The sequence below is a fragment of the Moschus berezovskii genome, chromosome 15 (assembly GCF_049115385.1).
Source record: "Moschus berezovskii isolate FMDL1 chromosome 15, NW_MosBer_1.0, whole genome shotgun sequence".
Classification (NCBI taxonomy): domain Eukaryota; kingdom Metazoa; phylum Chordata; class Mammalia; order Artiodactyla; family Moschidae; genus Moschus; species Moschus berezovskii.
Genome location: NC_142474.1, coordinates 7,381,367 through 7,399,836, shown reverse-complemented (window position 1 = coordinate 7,399,836; position 18,470 = coordinate 7,381,367). Strand labels below are relative to the sequence as shown.

Sequence of the window (18,470 nt, the reverse complement as noted above, 5' to 3'; positions counted from 1 at the left end):
TAGCTCCAACCATCACCACAAGCCAGAATCCTCTACAGTTACCCCAGAGCTTTCCCCCTTCTTGAAACGATCTTCCATGTGAACTAGCAATGACCTTGATTATCTGTCTCCTGCATTCCATGAGACTAGAGACTGTGCCTGCCTGACTCATTACTGAAGTTCCAGGTCCTTCCTAGAATCTGGCCTGGAATGTTCTCAGGAGAAATTGGACAACAAGTCATCAACTGGTCTTAACAGCTCTTTTCCTCAGGACTTTGGAGGACTCTAGGAATGGCTCTCACTAGGAAATAGTTGGAGACTCCTAACCTTGAGGACCCAGCTGTGGATCCCCGTGTGCGGGGTCACCCCTGGGGCTCGGTTCAGTCCATTAGATGTGAACTCTGCAGGGTCAATCCAAGCATCTGTATCAGGGGCCCGGGACCCAGCATGGTGAGCCTGGGGGATGCCGCCTGCCAGCAGCGGGCCGCTTACCGAGCTCCACATCCTGGTCGTCCGTCAGCACCAGGATGATGTTGGGACGAATGTTTCTGCGATCCCTCTGAAATCTGCCTTTCAGGCGGTGGTGGGACAGGAAGGCCGCACTTCCGTCCAGTAGAGAGAAGACCGCTGCAGACAGCAAGCAAAGCAGGACGCCGGCGGGGGCCATGTTATGTTTCTGCTAATCCCCTTGCTTCTGGCGGGATGCAGGAGTCTGGAGCTGTGCTCCGTGGATTTGTTTCTCCTCCCTCTCTACTCACGGACCTAGAGGAAGAGGAAGAGAATTAGGCCACAGGTTGCATCATTTCTTCGACGGCTTCTGGCAGGGGCAGCGAGAGCTTCTTTGATCAGCAATAGCTACAGCAGAGCAAACACCCAATTCAGTTAAAGTTGCAAGAAAAGTTATTTGCAACTGGCTCAGGGAAGAGACTGGCTAAGGGAAGAGGCTGGCAGGAAAGCCTGCAGAGACCACTTCTGCAGACAGCATTCCTCCCCTGGACTCAGCCATCCTCTGGATGTGTCTGTGTGAGCCCAGGTCCCAAATCAGGTAGTCAGCCTGCCTCCTAACCCTCTGACCAACGCAAGAGAAATCACCCCACAGTGAAAGGAAAGGAAAAAGCCTGGGAGAGCAGACATTTCTGGTCATCTCTTTTCTGCCAGCGCCAAGCGCCACGGAGGATGCAGAGATGAGCAGACGCACCCCCAGCTCTCAAGTAGCGTGTGATTCGGGGATGGGTCTGGACCAGCCAGGTTGATGCTGTGGGCTCGGAAACTCTGTATTTCAGTCTTGGCTCCATCACTCACCAGCCAGGTCTCTCCATCAATAAGTCAGTGAAGAACCTCAGTTTCTCCATGAATAAAACGGGGAGACATGACTGTTGAAGAGCTCAACCCAAGGTGGGGGGTGTTCACAAAGGTCCCCTGTCAATAGGTCCTGTGATGGGGTAAGATGTCCATAGTGGTTTTAAGTTGTAAAACAAAATGACAACAGAGAAAACTGAGAGCTCAACAGCTGAGGGAGGAGAAGTGTCACAGGCCTCTGTGATCCTGGTCAGCCCCTTTATGCGGGTCAGATGGGGTCACCGGCAAAAGGCAGGCGAAGGGAGGCGGGGTGGCTAAACTGATCTCAGGCAGGTCTCAGATCTCGCTCTGCTCTTTGCTCTCTGCAGTCATTTTATTACTTCTTGAGGAAATGAGCCTTCAACTCCTGTCCAGATATAGACTTTTTGGTCTCATCTATTTAAAACGAGAGAAAGAGCAAATAAGTAGACGTGCTGGGAGGAAACCAAGCTTGTCGGCCTGAGTCACCGTCCCCACGACCTTGAAGGACTCCACCTGCCCCTGCTGTCGCGGGGAACCCTGCCTCGCCCGGAGCCAGGGCTCAGGGAACTCATCGAGGCTGCCAGGGTCTGCAGCGGGGGTGTGTGGCCTGTATGACCCCACCCGGGGATGGCACCGGCTGCCTGCCAGGAATCCCACTTCCTCCCCAACCCGCTGTTCCCACCTCCATCCTCTCAGAGGCAGCCAGCAGGGTCTTCCTAAAATTCAGATCCAAACATGCAACTCACAAGGCCTGGGTAAAGCGAGACCAGAGAGGTTCTCAGGCTCCAGGTCTGAAGGGGCTCTCACTCCAGGTGGACAGGTGCAAGGTGATCAGTTCACCTCAGTCCCAGCCCTGTCACTCACCCGTCCAGGCCCTACCCTGGCTTCTCAGGGCTCAAGGTACAAAATGCAAACTCCCACCAAGACTTACGGGGTGGGGGATCGTGATCCAGCCCCTTCCCACCTCTCCCCCATCCTCCCAATTGCTCTCAGATGTGTGGCTTTTTCTGTCACTTAGACAAGACTTTGCCTTCCAATGCAGGGGCTGCAGGTTCAATCCCTGGTCTGAGAGCTAAGATCCCACATGCATCCCAGCCAAAAAGCCAAAACATAAAACAGAAGCAATATTTGTAACAAATTCAGTAAAAACTTTAAAAATGGTCCACATCAAAAGAATCCTTTTTAAAAAAGGCATAAACACAGTATTTTGAAAAAGAAAACTTTCTACCCAAGGATAAATAAAACAGCCGCATCCCTTCCCTGTAGAACTAACCACACAAAGTCAAAGAGCAGAAACCGGGCTGCCCCATCTAACAGCTTCTAGTTCACATTTAATGCTCTAAGCTGAGCCCTGGGCTGGCGGCTCCCACATCTGCACTGTCTCTCTGTTTGTGGGAAATTAGCAGGTGTGCCTGGAGAATCCCAGGGACAGGGGAACCTGGTGGGCTTCCGTCTATGGGGTCACACAGAGTCGGACATGACTGAAGTGACTTAGCAGCAGCAGCAGGTGTGAAAGGCAACAGAGCACATTAGCACCATCGGGAGACTTTCTGCTGGAGGTAATGGGAGGCTTGAGAGGGTTCAAAGGAGACACACTGCAGAGTCTAGTGGTCCTTGAATTACCCCAGATCATGGGAGGGGGTCCTTGAATCATGTTATCAGTTCATGTCCCACCCCCCTTCAGGAAACAAAGAAGGCTGCTTTGTGCTTTAAATGTGCGCTTGACTGTACACCAGTTGGCCCACTAAAATGGACATTCACAAGGCAAACAGGGAAGCCTGGTGTGCTGCAGTCCATGGGATTGCGGAGAGTCAGACACGACTTAATGACTGAACAATAACAAAAGCATACAACCCAATCACAAAATGGGCACAAGACCTAAACAGACATTTCTCCAAAGAAGACATACGGATGGCCAAGAGGCACATCAAAGGGTGCTTCGTGTCGCTAATTATCAGAGAAATGCAAATCAAAACTACAACGAGGTATCACTTCATACTTTTCAGAACAGCCATCATCAAAAATCTACAAAAAACAAATGCTGGAGAGGGCATGGAAAAAAGGGAACCCTCCTGCACTGTTGGTAGGGATGTAAATTGTTGTACCACTGTGGGAAACAGTATGGAAGTTCCTTAAAACCTTAAAAAAGAGTTACCATATGATCCAGCAATCCTGCTTCTGGACATACACTTGGACAAAACTATAATTTAAAAAGATACATGCATTCTGTGTTCATAGCATCATTGTTCACAATAGCCAAGACATGGGAACAGCCTAAATGTCCATCGACAGACAAAAGGATAAAAAAGATGTGGGATATATTACGACATGCAACACTACTCAGTCACAAAAGGAAGGAAGCAATGCCACTTGCAGCAACAAGGATGAACCTAAAGATTGTCACACTAAGTGAAGCAAGTCAGAGAAAGATAATTATCATTTGGGATCACTTGACTGTGTAGATCACAATAAACTGTGGAACATTCTGAAAGAGATGGGAATACCAGACCACCTGACCTGCCTCTTGAGAAACCTGTATGCAGGTCAGGAAGCAACAGTCAGAACTGGACATGGAACAGACTGGTTCCAAAAAGGAAAAGGAGTACGTCAAGGCTGTATATTGTCTCCCTGCTTATTTAACTTATATGCAGAGTACATCATGAGAAACGCTGGGCTGGAAGAAGCACAAGCTGGAATCAAGATTGCCGGGAGAAATATCAATAACCTCAGATATGCAGATGACACTACCCTTATGGCAGAAAGTGAAGAGGAACTAAAAAGCCTCTTGAGGACAGTGAAAGAGGAGAGTGAAAAGGTTGGCTTGAAGCTCAACATTCAGAAAACAAAGATCATGGCATCTGGTCCCATCACTTCATGGGAAATAGATGGGAAAACAGTGGAAACAGTGTCAGACTTTATTTTTTTGGGCTCCAAAATCACTGCGTATGCTGATTGCAGCCATGAAATTAAAAGACGCTTACTCCTTGGAAGGAAAGTTATGACCAACCTAGATAGTATATTAAAAAGCAGAGACATTACTTTGCCAACAAAGGTCTGTCTAGTCAAGGTTATGGTTTTTCCAGTGGTCATGTATGGATGTGAGAGTTGGACTGTGAAGAAAGCTGAGCGCCGAAGAATTGATGCTTTTGAGCTGTGGTGCTGGAGAGGACTCTTGAGAGTCCCTTGGACTGCAAGGAGATCCAACCAGTCCACTCTAGAGGAGATAAACCCTGGGTGTTCATTGGAAGGACTGATGCTAAAGTTGAAGCTCCAATACTTTGGCCACCTCATGCGACGAGTTGACTCACTGGAAAAGACTCTGATGCTGGGAGGGATTGTGGGCAGGAGAAGGGGACGACATAGAATGAGATGGCTGGATGGCATCACCGACTTGATGGACATGAGTTTGAGTGAACTCCGGGAGTTGGTGATGGACAGGGAGGCCTGGCGTGCTGTGATTCATGGGGTCGCGGAGAGTCGGACACGACTGAGCGACTGAACTGAACTGAATGTGGAATCTAAAATACTGATACAAATGACCTTATTTACAGAACAGAAGCAGACTCACAGACATAGAGAACAAACTGATAGTTACCCAGGGGAAATGGGAGGGGGGAGGGACACATTAAGTGCAGTTCAGTCGTGTCTGACTCTCTGCGACCCCATGAATCACAGCACGCCAGGCCTCCCTGTCCATCACCAACCCCCGGAGTTCACTCAAACTCATGTCCATCGAGTCGGTGATGCCATCCAGCTATCTCATTCTCTGTCGTCCCCTTCTCCTCCTGCCCCCAATCCCTCCCAGCATCAGAGTCTTTTCCAGTGAGTCAACTCTTCGCATGAGGTGACCAAAGTATTGGAGTTTCAGCTTTAGCATCAGTCCTTCCAATGAACACCCGGGACTGATCTCCTTTAGAATGGACTGATCTCCTTTAGTTGGATCTCCTTGCAGTCCAAGGGACTCTCAAGAGTCTTCTCCAACACCACAGTTCAAAAGCATCAATTCTTCGGCGATCAGCTTTCTTCACAGTCCAACTCTCACCTCCATACATGACCACGGGAAAAACCATAGCCTTGACTAGACGGACCTTGGTTGGCAAAGTAATTTCTCTGCTTTTTAATATGCTCTCTAGGTTGGTCATAACTTTCCTTCCAAGGAGTAAGCATCTTTTAATTTTATGGCTGCAATCAGCATCTGCAGTGATTTTGGAGCCCAAAAAAATAAAGTCTGACACTGTTTCCATTGTTTTCCCATCTATTTCCCATGAAGTGATGGGACCAGATGCCATGATCTTTGTTTTCTGAATGTTGAGCTTCAAGCCAACTTTTTCACTCTCCTCTTTCACTTTCATCAAGAGGCTTTTTAGTTCCTCTTCACTTTCTGCCATAAGGGTGGTGTCATCTGCATATCAACTACAGTTAAATAAAAAAAAATACACATTTATGTTCCTTCAGGTGGACATCGAGTGATAAAATAATAGTGAGAGAATTTCTAAGGAAGCCCTACAAACAGCAACTCTCATTTTACACATAACAACTTGTTTAATAAGCATATCTGCCCATTGATATTATACCCATTTTAAGGATGAAGAGGCTGAGGCACAGAGAATTATAATGAAACCACTCTCCCACGACCATATGGCCAAACAAGGGGCGGAGACGGGGTTCAAACCCAGTCTGGCTGGAGTCAGCAGCTCAACGAGAACCGCCTGGAAGCATATTTCTGGGTAACTTTCTAACGGTCTCCCAACCTCAGTTTCCTCATTTGCCTCTGAAGCAGCAGGAGGACAGGTGCCCTTGGAGGGTCTTTTTGGCTCTGGGCCTGTGATACGGAGGAACAGGGGGCCTGGCCCAGATGGTGGGTGGAGCTGGGGGATACGGTCAACTGGACTCTTCCTGGGACCCTTAGGCTGTTCCTCTCCGCTCCCGGGCAGCTCTAACCTTCCAGCCAGGTTGCTGATCCTCCGGATGGGAGTCAAAACTCCACGACCAGAGATCAGAGAATAACAGGAGCTAATTACTTCATCAGCTCAAGTCATCAGTAGGTCGATTTTTGATGAATTCCCCCAGCTCCCACTTCCCCTGGCCTGGTGCCAGCCTCTCTCTGGATGCTGGAGAAATCAATTAAAATGACACAAGGGATTCTGCCTCCATTTTTCTCCTTCTTAGTAAAGATTCAGAGAAGCTGAAGTGAGAGCATATCTGGTGAATCTGTGCAACCCTAGCTGAGTGACACTTTGTCCATCCCTCGAACCCTTCTGCTTATTCCCACCAGCTGGATTCCCTTCCTGCTCTTCATCCTGTGTCTTTCTCACAGACCTTGGCAAAGACAAATTGGCCCAAGAAGACATCACTGGGAAAGCCGAATGCCCTGAGTGTTCAGAAACAGTGCTCCTGCTTCTGGATTTATCTGATTTGCAGAGAGGAGCAGGTCTCAGTGTCGCAGCTTTGGGCCCTCACGCAGGCTTGTCTGGGAAGACCCACATGGCTGTTTTCCTCTGAGGATCCCCACACTCAGCAAGAATGGCTGAGAAGAGTTCGGGAGCAATCAGACAGCCCAGGGAGAGGCAGCGGGAGAGGAAGAAGTGGGCAGAAGCAGAAGCAGGAGCTGATCGGACAGGAGGTGAGAAGAAAGGAAACTGGGATGTGGAGATCCCCAGAGCCCCTGTCCCAGAGCTGGGGACCCTCCTATGTGGTCCAGAGAGCCGGACCGCTTATGTCTCCCTTCCCTCACTTTACAAGTAAGTATTTAGGGTTTCCCTAAAGGTAGGGTAACCCTGTCTGGGTTACGACGGCCTGACTGGTTTCCCTGCTCCCACACTCAGCTCCTTCTATCAAGCAGGCAGAAGGATCCTGTTAAAGACACAAGTTTGTCTTCCTCCACAGAAGAGCCCTCCAGGACTCCCATCTCATGCCAAATAAAACTCCCAAGCCCTCCAAAAGGCCTAGAAGACCCTATGCCTTCTGTCCATCCCCTTCTGACCTCATCACCTCCGCTCCCCACCCGCCTTATCCACTTGACTCTGGTCACATGGCACCTGTGCTGCTCCCTGCCCAACCCAGGCATGTCCCCACCCCAGGGCCTTTGAATGTGCTGTTCTCGCTGCCCAGAGCCTTCATTCAGATCTCTTCATGGCCCTTTCCTCACCTCCTTGAGGTCTTTGCTCAAATGTCACCTCTGCAGGTTAAAACAGAAAGCTCTTCCCTCCCTTGGAGCGCCGATCACCTCTGAAAGCTACATATTCTACTTATTTTTTTTGTCAGTCTCCCCCACAAGAATGTCAGTTCCTCGATGGATCCTTGTCAGCTGTGTTCACATCTGGACCGTTAGTCAGTCGTGTCTGACTGTGACCCCATAGACTATAGCCCGCCAGGCTCCTCTGTCCATGGAATCCTCCAGGCAAAGACACTGGAGTGGATAGCCATTCCCTTCTCCGGGAGATCGTCCCAACCCAGGGATTGAACTCAGGCCTCCTGCATTGCAGTCAGATTCTTGACCATCTGAGCCTCCAGGGAAACTCAGATGGGGGCACTGACCACTGCCTTTTTCTGCTTATGTTTAGTTTGAGCATGGGCTACAACATGTGACCCAAGTGGAGCCAGTCAGCACATTCCATCTCTTTAGTTCCAATGATTGGCCCAGAGACAGACACGTGATCCAAGCCTGGCCAATGAGAGAGAAGCAAGAAACAGCAGGGTGGATACTGAGTGCTGGAAGGGGTAGCCCAGCTACCACCTGGAGCCGAAGAAAGGATGCTGGTGTTGGTGGGCTGAACCAAGTTACACCTTGGAGCCAGTTACAGGCTCAAACAAGTGCCCTTTGTTGCTTAAGCTGATCTGAACTGGGGCTGTCACTTGCAACAGGAAATGCCCAGATCAACACAGTAAATACCCTAAAAGAATAATGAGGAATAATTACAATTAAATTTTACTTATTTAATTCTGCTTATTGCAGAACTCCGCCAATACTAAACACTTTTCCTGTGTTAACTCAGGACACCTTTCAACGACGCTGCTGCTGCTGCTGCTAAGTCGCTTCAGTTGTGTCCAACTCTGTGCGACCCCATAGACGGCTAGGATGCTCCAGTTGTGGGTGAGGAAGCTGAGGTTCGAGAGGTTTGAGAACTCTCCCAAGGTCGAGAACTCTCCCAAGGTTCGAGAACTCTCCCAAGAGGTTCGAGAACTTTCCCAAGGTTGCGCTGCTTGGATGCTGAATATTATCCCTTGACTGACCCCCTCCCCGTCTCCTCTCCTCTCTGTGCCCCAGGAGGGTCACTTGGCTGGACCACATTAACGAGCTCCGTGCTGCCTGGCTCCTGGCTGGGTTTGGCTAGAGGATGGGAGGAGAGAAAGGCCTGGGTAATTTCCAGGTATTTTCCCTGCCCAGTTGCTAGGAATGGCGCATATCCCTCTATTACTCCACTGAAGGCCACAGCTCCTGTGGGTGGCCCTTGCCGGGTTCCAGCGAATGGCCCCCACTGTCCCCTAGCCCCAGAGATCTGTATTATTCATTTTACATCTCTGTGGGAGGCACCATCTGTTTCCTGCAGGGCACCTGTGCTGATAAAGCAAGCAGATAGCGTGCCCGAGATTTACACCCAGATATCCTGACCCCAGAGTCCTCTCCTGACTCCTCTGTTTACTTGGAAACTGACATATGATACTAGAAGCTGAGGTTAAGTGTGTTGCAGAAACAGGAAGAAAAAGGGGGAACTGCTGATCTGCGGGCAGGCAGGGATGGCTGCGTGGAGGAGCCCTTACAGAGAAACGTTTGAGAAGCCTAAGAGGAACAAAGTTCTGAAAAATCCACAGGATCTGGGTGGACTTGGCACCTGAATACTTGTGCAGGCACCTGGGTTCTTGGGCTCTTCTCTGTCAGGCAGGGGAAATAGCTTCAGCAAGTAGCAGGTGGTGTGGGAGGCGTGAGATGTGTGGTCCCAAACCTCGCGAGCCTAGAAACTGTCTAGACAGAGGATGACACACGCACATCTGGTAAACCTTGCACTCCCCCGGTAGCTCCTTTTTCTGGGGAGAGGAAGCTTGGCCATCCTTCTCTCCTCTTCTCCAGGGCTGCCAAAGAAAGGACAGGAGCTCCTGCAATCTACAGTCCACAGACTCTCTCTGTCTCCCTGACCCCAAGTCCAAGGGTCAGGTGGCTCTCTGTAACTGTCCTTGGAATTTCATCAGGAGGCAGAGAACCAAGCCCACGGGACAGGAGATAGGAGGGTCCTTAGAGGATGGAGGGAAAGATCAGGTTTCAAGACAAGGGCTCAGGATCTGGAAAGGAAATTAAGGCATAAAGAGAAGAGCCCAAGAACCCAGGTGCCTGCACAAGTATTCAGGTGCCAAGAGATTCTCGAACACCTGCTCTGTGCCAGGCATAGTTCTTGGCACTGCATATAAAAACAGTGGGAAAAAAAGTATCTGCCCTCATGGAGCTGACATTCTAAGAAGTCAACATATCAGAAGCTGGAGTCGAAAGAGTCCAGTGAATGGTGAGGAGTGTCAGAAAACATGATTGGAAGTAATGATCAACCACAGGTGAACTCTTAGAATGGGTCATGGATTATAGAGCAAGCTCAAAGAAAGTTTAAAAATGATATACTTGAAGTCTTGAGAAGCTGAGCATCAAAGTGTTTTGCATACCAAGTAAGGGACCATATAATTCACATACTCAAATACCTGAGCAGAGCCCTTATCAGACCTGAGCCCATCCAAACCTTCTGAGCCCCCTGCCTCAGTGACCAGCCGAGCAGAGTAATCCGGGTGCTTCAGTCTGACTAGGAAGAGTTGCCTCTTATTTCCAGCTGGCTAACTTGGTCCATGTCGGTCCACCACGAGGATGAGGGAAGTGATGCCATCTTGCATCAAGCAGAGTGGGAACGAAGGCCCCAGGCAGAAGAAAACACAGCTTCGAAACAGAACATTCTTGGGTTTTGCCAACATTTGAGACCATGGATCCGGCTAAGCCTGAAGGAGGAAGATCCACCTCCGGGGTCTTTGTTTCAGGCCAGGGATTCTTCTACATCCTTCAGCGGCTTCGAGGTCTCTTCTTTCTTTTAGGGTCACTTTCTCATACTGACTCTCTGAGGACATGACTCAAATACTCTTGTTCTCTTAGGTCACTCAGAATTGCTTTCTCGGTCACTTGCAACCGAATGAGCCCAACAGGTAGGGCAGGCTGGGGGCAGAGAGTTGACTCAGGCGGCTTCCTGGACACCACCTGCCTCCGCGTGCAGACACCTGACCACACGGCCGCTAGCCCCAGGCCGGGGCCCCGCTCTGCCTGATCACAGGCAGACCTTCCTTCTCCTTATTTGCGGACGAGAGGAAGGTGGTGCAGAAAAGGGGAAGAAATGTGAGTGTGGGAGTCCTGAATTCTGGTTCTGATCCGCCCCAGTTTCCTCACCTGCCAAGAAAAACAGACTGTTCCCCGGGCGCAGCCTGGGACTCGGGACCGGTGGAGCCTGAAGCCGACAGGGAGGTCCCCCCCTCCCCGACTCCTGGCCTCATCCAAGGTCTGTTCTCTTCAGAGAGCCCCTCACCACGTCTGTTCCTCGATGCACACTTCTGCTCGAGCTCGTCTCTTGCAGGGAGTTGTTTTCCCCACTGGAAGCTCTGCACATGTAGGGGTCATCTCTTTCTCATTCATAGCTTCAGCCCCTGGGTGCTAGTTCTTCAGGTTAACAAATATTTACTGAGAACCCACTCTGCCCCATAAATTAGGCTGAGAGCCGAACAGTAGTTGCTTTCAAATTATGGTGCTGGAAAAGACTCTTGAGAGTCCCTTGGACCGCAAGGAGATCCAACCAGTCCATCCTAAAGGAGATCAGTCCTGGGTGTTCATTGGAGGGACTGATGCTGAAGCTGAAACTGCAATACTCTGGCCACCTCATGCGAAGAGCCGACTCACTGGAAAAGACCCTGATGCTGGGAAAGACTGAAGGTGGGAGGAGAAGGGGTGACAGAGGATGAGATGGTTGGATGGCATCACCGATTCAGTGACCATGAACTTGGGCAAACTCCGGGAGTTGGTGATGGACAGGAAAGCCTAGAGTGCTGCTGTCCATGGGGTCTCAAAGAGTCGGGCACGACTGCCTGACTAAACAGCTATACATCAGGCCCTGTTCTGTATGCCGAGAACCCAAAAATGAATACTCTGACATGGATCAGACACCAAAATAAAAGATAAGCACATGAGGTGATGAGTCCTAAGGGGAGGGAGTGGGAAGTGCTGGTGTGGGGAGCTTGCATCTTTAAACAGGAGGGTGGCAAGGCCTCTCTGAGAGGGGACACTTGGGCAGAGTCCTCCCAAGAGGTAAAGGAAAGTGGATATTCAGGAGAACAGTGGTCCAGGCGTAGAGACAAATGCAAGGGTCCTGAGGTAGGAATGTGGCTGGGGTGTTTGAGGAAAGTGATGGGGGCAAGTATGGTTGGGGTGGAGCTGAGTGAGGGGGAACCCGGAACAGTCCAGCCCAGGAGTGCTGTGCTTGGATGTAGGTTTTACCAGTGTCCTTCTGGCTGTGTGTGGAGAGCAGACTATAGGAGCGAGGGTGGACACACCAAGGCCAGTGAGACAATGGCCGTGGACCACGTCTGGACCGGGTAGGAGCAGCGAAAGGGTGAGAAGTGAGATTCTAAATACTGCTGATTGAATGAGCAAATGGCTATGGAACAGAGGGAAGACCGGCACACGCCAAGTGATCCAGTGACTACGTCTGTGCAACAATTTACCTCCAAACGTCGCAGTGGAAATCTTTTTTTTAATGCTCAGGGACTTGGGTTCAGGAATTCCAGTGGGACACAGCAGAAAGGGCTGGTCTCTGCTTTATTGTGCCTGAGGCCACAGCTGGAAAGACTCAAAAGCTGGGGACTTGAATCCTCAGCTTGGTGGCAGTGGGCTGGAGCCTCGGGCCGGGGGTGGGAGGGGGCTTCTTCAAGTGGCTTGGGCTTCCTCACAGCATGGCAGCCCCAGGCTGGTGACTGATTTCTTCTGCAGCTTAGGGCTCCAAAAGTAAGCATCCCACCAGTCCTGGTGGGACTTCTCTTTAAAACTGATTTGGCTGTACTGGGTCTTAATTGCAGCATGTGGGATCTAGTACCCTGACCAGGGATCAAACCCAGGTCCCTTGCCTTGGAGCTTGGAGTCTTAACCACTGGTCCACAAGGGAAGCCCTGACTTCATCTCTTCTGACCGAACCTCACCTTTTCTGCTGTCCCCCGCATTACTCCCACCATTCTACTGGTCACCAGTGATATGTGAGCCTGGCCAGATTCATGGAGCGGACACGGGGCATGCCCTGCCTCCAGACAGAGGAATGAGAAGACCACACCGGAGGTGCATACGTGGGGTTACCTTGTGGGCCCGAGGACACACAGGAGGCCCTGACAAGTCACAGAGGCCTGGGCACGGCAGGGGGTGGCAGCCTCTCCCCTGCACACGTCACCCTTCTAGGAAGTGAAACAGCATCTGAGTCAGATTCCATCTGTCTGCACCTGCCAAGCTTTGGAGTTTGTGCCCACGCCCATATCAAAGATCCCTGAGCCTCAGGAAGTCCTGGGGTGACCGGAAGGCTCCCCCAACCTCTCTCCTCTTTTGTGAACGACCCAAAAGGGTTAGATCAGTGGGACCTGTGCTCAGCTGATTCTGAAAGGAGCAGAAGAGGCAGAAAGCGAGCTGCCCCGGGCATGAGTGCCTGGTAACCACCTCTCCTCCTGTGCCACTTCAGAGAACAGACGTGCCCCAGTTAGAGATGCATTGAAAACATTGACTTATTCCTGCTTTTTAAAAAGTCCCTTCTTCGTAAGTTGAAAGGAAGCCACCTCCTCAACGCAGGAACCCAAACAGAAGTGGGTGATCTGATTTGGGGAACTGGCCCTCACTTCCCCGGGTCCTTTCCTCCTGCTGACGTGAGCCGTGACCCTCTGCTCAGGGTCACCATCCACTGGGAGGCTGCCCAGGCCACGAGGCTATCAGCCCTGGTCGCATGGGTGGGCTGCTGGCTTGTCCTGGTGGGAGACTTCAGCTGGGGCTGCTGGGCTAGGTTTGGGAGGGACATTAAGACAGCCTGGCTGGGCAGAAGAGCTGCAAACAGCTCCTCACCTTCCAGAACTTGGACCGAGGGCACATTGCTTCTCTCAGAATTGACTGTTAGAATTGACTGTTAGGGTTTTATAGGCAGCTGCCAGGAATGTTCTGGCAAGATGGGCAGGGGCTTCTGGTGTGTAGCTAACAGTCTGCTCAGCTCCCAAAAGGGTGACCTGATTGACCTTGACCCCAGCACCCCATATGTCAGGGTCTCGGAAGCTCTGCTTGTCACCTGCACTCGCGTTTGTGCCAGATAGTTTTCTGTTCACCCCCTTTCTTATTTCAGTAAGTGTAGTTACAGAGGCAGTTTTCTCCCTCCACGGCGAGCGCTGCCTGCCCTAAACCAGGGTCTTTCAACTTAGGCACTGCTGCCATCGGGACTGTGTTGTCCTCTGCAGCGGCTGCACATTGCAGGGCATTGAGCAGTGTCCCTGGCCGCCACATGTTAGATGCAAGAGGGACCCACCCCCAGTGGTGATGTAAAAAATGTCTCCAGATATTGCCTAATGTCCCCTGCTGCTGCTAAGTCACTTCAGTCGTGTCCGACTCTGTGTGACCCCATAGACGGAAGCCCACCAGGCTCCCCTGTCCCTGGGATTCTCCAGGCAAGAACACTGGAGTGGGTTGCCATTTCCTTCTCCAATGTGTGAAAGTGGAAAGTGAAAAGTGAAAGTGAAGTCGCTCAGTCGTGTCCGACCCTTAGCGACCCCTGGTGGGGGGCAAAATCACTCCCCAGGTGAGAACCCCAGCCATAAATGGACAGCAGCACAGAGAAACAAATACAGTGACATTATGGTTAAATTCCTGCTTGCAAAGGACAATGGACATTTTCTTGCAAGCGGAGCAGGCCTCCTTGATGACTCAGAGGTTAATGGCCAGGGCAGGGACTCCTAAGATGAGGACCCCTGGGTCCCACCCACCAGGAACCAAGATTCAATCCACTCAGTGGGACTAGGTGGGCTGGAGGCGGGTGGGCTGGCTCACAGGAAGTCTGATGTCATAATGGTCACCTGTGGAGACACACCTGCGTGCCGTGGCCTTTGTCTAAAGTGAGGACACAAACTCAAATGCCTGCAGGGCCCAGGCAAGAGACAGGAGTGAGTGACAAGGGTTTAGGGTCACAGGGAGGGGTGGAGAGTGCCCTGCTGGAGGTGCCATTTGCAAAATCAAAATAGTCACTACATTTTAAACACTGAGCAGGCCAAACAAAGCTCCCATGGAGCTTGTCTAGGGGCCCATTTGCAACCCTTCAAAGCTGTGTGGTCTTTTCTGAGCTCCTACTCTGTGCCAGCGCTGTGTGGAATGCTGGGAAACAGCAGTGAACCCAAGGCAGGCCAGGCCTCTGTCTTGAAGGAGCTGACATTCTGGTGGGGGAGACAGATATTTAACGAATGAAGATGAATTCCAGATGATTTTAAGAGCCTTGTAAGGAGTGGTCAGGATGACAAGATAGGGTAAATCAGGGGAGGCCTCTAGGAGGTGGCGTCTGGGCTGACACCAGAAGTGGGGTGGAGAAGTCAGTCGTGGGTGCAATGCTTTCTAAGCAAGGGAAAAGGCACATGCAAAGGCCCTGTGGTAGGAACAAGCAGGGTTCATGTGAAGATCAGAGTGAAAACCAGAACGGCAGGAGCGGGGAGCAGGAGTGGCCGCCTGGTATAGGTGAGGTTGCACGTCACCTGCCCTCAGCCCACGCTTTCCTGGTAGGCCACACCTGCTACCCTGCCTGGGTGTTTAGGGGAAACAGGAATCAGATACAGTTCTTCCCACCTCTGTTCTTTGTTCTTTTGTCTTGGCTGTGGACAAAAGCTTCCCTGGCAGTGAACTACAGAGTTATTTCTGCAAAAGGCCTTTGGCCAAAAGCAATAAAGTCGGACCTCAACAGAGTCATTATTCACGCCTAATTGTGGGCTGGTTCTCGGTGTAGACAGCCGTGGCCAGGGCTGGCGATTCCAGGCCCACCCCCTCCCATGTGTTAACCCCACCCGTTCTCAGCACTGTTTACCCCCACAGACCCTGTATTTAGGTTTTCAGAGATTGCAGTCTCTTGCATACACATAAAAGGGGTGAAAGGCTATTTTGACCGCCTGGTATTTATAATCCAGTTATTTCTCCCCTTTCACCCAATCCACAGCCGTGTGTACCCTGCTCACTCATCACGCCCTGCCATTAGCAGATGCGTGTCTCATTAGCTCACCTTGGAAACAGCCTGAAGCTTACAATCATTTGAGAAGCTTGTACTCACAGGCGGGGGAGGGCGTCTAAAGCAACTTTTACCAAATAACCCGCTAAATTTAGAGATGGAAGTCAGGGAGAATGTCGAATGACAGATCTGTTTCCAACCCTGGCATGCTGTGCTGTCTAATTAGCAGCAGCTGGAAATAGCCTGCCACAGGGGAGGAGCGCCTGGGTCAGGGGTGTTCGTGGAGCTGGGATCGGTCTCTGGGGGACTCACTGGGTGTTACCAGGTGGCCTGGGTGTCCAGGTGCACAGTGGCCAGAAGAAAGGGATTGGGGTCCAGGCTCCTGGGGTCCATGGTGGGGAGGCAAGAGCCTACCCCCTGGGCAGGCTGGTCCCTCACCACCAAGCTTCAATCAGCCCTATCATTGGGGTGAGGATGCTGAGCATGGCCGGGCTTCTGGAAGCTAGCTTTGGCCCATATAATGAAGCTCCCCACCCCCTAGCAGTGCCTGAAATATGGTGCCCCCGCCTGGAAGAGCATCATACAGACTTAGGCATACACTTATACCAGACTTGAAAAACATTCATCCATCCATCCTCCATCCACTCATTCTACAGTGCTAACTGCTCATCCTGGGGCAGAGCCCCTTATTCAAGGGCTGTGCAGAGGTTTCTAGCTCCTCCTTTCTGGCCAGCATCTGGTCCCCTTATCTTGACAACAGCACCCCAATTTCCTTTGGAGGATTCTCTCTCTCTCCTGCTAAGATGCCCCATCCTCTCCTGTCACGTCACCAAAGGATGATCATATGACCAAAGCTGGCCAGACTCTCTTACTGGGCCCCTGACCCTCAGATGGAATGTTAAGAACAGAAAAAGCAGGGGGGCATTTATCTCACTGGAGCTCCTCTTCCCCAAGGCTGCCAGCCACTCCTGCCCCGAGACCCCCAGAACTTCTGAAGCGGAAGCCTTGAGAAGGCCTGGCAGCTTTCACATGTGCGCTCCTAGATGTCAGGCTATCCTGAGACACTGCACTGTGAGGAGGTACAAGCAGTCATGGGGAAGACCATGAGGAGGAGGATGGAGCCCTTCAGCTGACGGCCCCACGTGAGCACCCATTTCTGAACCAACAGTCGCCGACAGCCATTCAGGTGGAGCCAGTTTGGACCTTCCAGCTGGCCTCACTCAAATCGAGAACCACCTGGCAACCCATGATCTTGTTAGAAATAATCGCTGCTTTAAGCCACTGAGCTGGGAGTGATCTGTTACACAGCAGACGTACAGCTAAAGAACTTGGAATGACACTGATGAGGGCCTGTTCCTGTGACTGGAAGGTTTCCTACGGTGAGTCGAGACGTTCAGTCTCCTGGGGCCAGCGGCTTTACTCAGAAGAACACTTAGCGGAGAACACCACTCATTCACTCTTTCAATCAGTTTCAAACAGCGGGTGATCCGCTACAAAGATGGACAATTTGAGCTCCTTCTTCCGGTGGGGGCATCACATCCTCTGCCTCAGTTTCCTCAACTTTGAAATGGAGATAACAGGCCCTGGTTAAGAGGATTGTCACGATGATTAAAGGGATTCCCTGGTGGCTCAGAAAACAAAGATCATGGCATCTGGTCCCATCACTTCATGGGAAATAGATGGGGTAACAGTGGAAACAGTGTCAGACTTTATTTTTTTGGGCTTCAAAATCACTGTGGATACTGATTGCAGCCATGAAATTAAAAGATGCTTACTCCTTGGAAGGAAAGTTATGACCAACCTAGATAGTATATAAAAAAGCAGAGACATTACTTTGCCAACAAAGGTCCATCTAGTTAAGGCTATGGTTTTCCCCGTAGTCATGTATGGATGTGAGAGTTGGACTGTGAAGAAAGCTGAGCGCCGAAGAATTGATGCTTTTGAACTGTGGTGCTGGAGAAGACTCTTGAGAGTCCCTTGGACTGCAAGGAGAACCAACCAGTCCATCCTAAAGGAGATCAGTCCTGGGTGTTCATTGGAAGGACTGATGCTAAAGCTGAAACTCCAATACTTTGGCCATCTCATGCGACGAGCTGACTCACTGGAAAAGAGTCTGATGCTGGGAAGGATTGGGGGCAGGAGGAGAAGGGGACGACAGAGAATGAGATGGCTGGATGGCATCACCAACTTGATGGATATGAGTTTGAGTGAACTCCGGGATTTGGTGATGGACAGGGGGGCCTGGCGTGCTGTGATTCATGGGGTCGCAAAGAGTTGGACACGACTGAGCGACTGAACTGAACTGGTGGCTCAGATGGTAAAGAATCTATGTGCAATGCAGGAGAACCAGGTTCAATCCCTGGGTCAGGAAGATCCCCTGGAGAAGGAAATGATAACCCACTCCAGTATTCTAGCCTGGAGAATCCCATGGACAGAGGAGTCTGGCGGGCTACAGTCCATGGGGTCGCAAAAGAGTCAGACATGATTGAGCAACGAACACTTTTCCAATGATTAAACGCTTGGCAACAAGCACCCCATAGATACTAGATTTTATTATCATTAAAATAAATGAAGTTGCAATGTATTGCCCCAGAAGGGTGGCCATTTGGTGTGAGCAAACGTAGCAACAAAAGACAAAGGCCAGTGCCATGTGGGCCAGGGAGGTAAGGAACCGAGTGATGTGGGCCGGTGTAAGGCAAGCCTGAACCTCACATGTCTCCTCCTCTCCAGCTCTCACATCATCACTTCTGACAGAGGCATCAGAACGCAGAGGAGGCCAGTGTGTCTGGGGGTCCTGCGCTTAGAGGGGTGTGGAGTGAGACGGACGTGGAGGCCAGGCGGTGTAGGGCCAAGTAGACTTTACTGTGGGGGCAGCAGGCCCCTGGAGGGAGAGTTGTTTTGAGGAGCTGCCAGCCCCCACAAGCCCTATTGTGACTTTGCAGA

General features: G+C 51.0%; 1 protein-coding gene across 9 annotated transcripts in view; it reads right to left on the bottom strand.

Annotated features, from left to right (window-relative positions):
• The window catches only part of SULF2 (sulfatase 2), a 128,251-nt gene that overhangs the window by 97,304 nt on the left and 12,477 nt on the right, over positions 1-18,470 (bottom strand). For all 9 annotated transcript variants that reach the window (XM_055438624.2, XM_055438610.2, XM_055438617.2 and 6 more), the window contains exon 2: positions 472-741. In XM_055438624.2, the coding sequence (XP_055294599.2) occupies positions 472-646 (175 nt within the window). In that variant the 5' untranslated portion in view covers positions 647-741. The remainder of the gene's footprint in view (positions 1-471; positions 742-18,470) is intronic.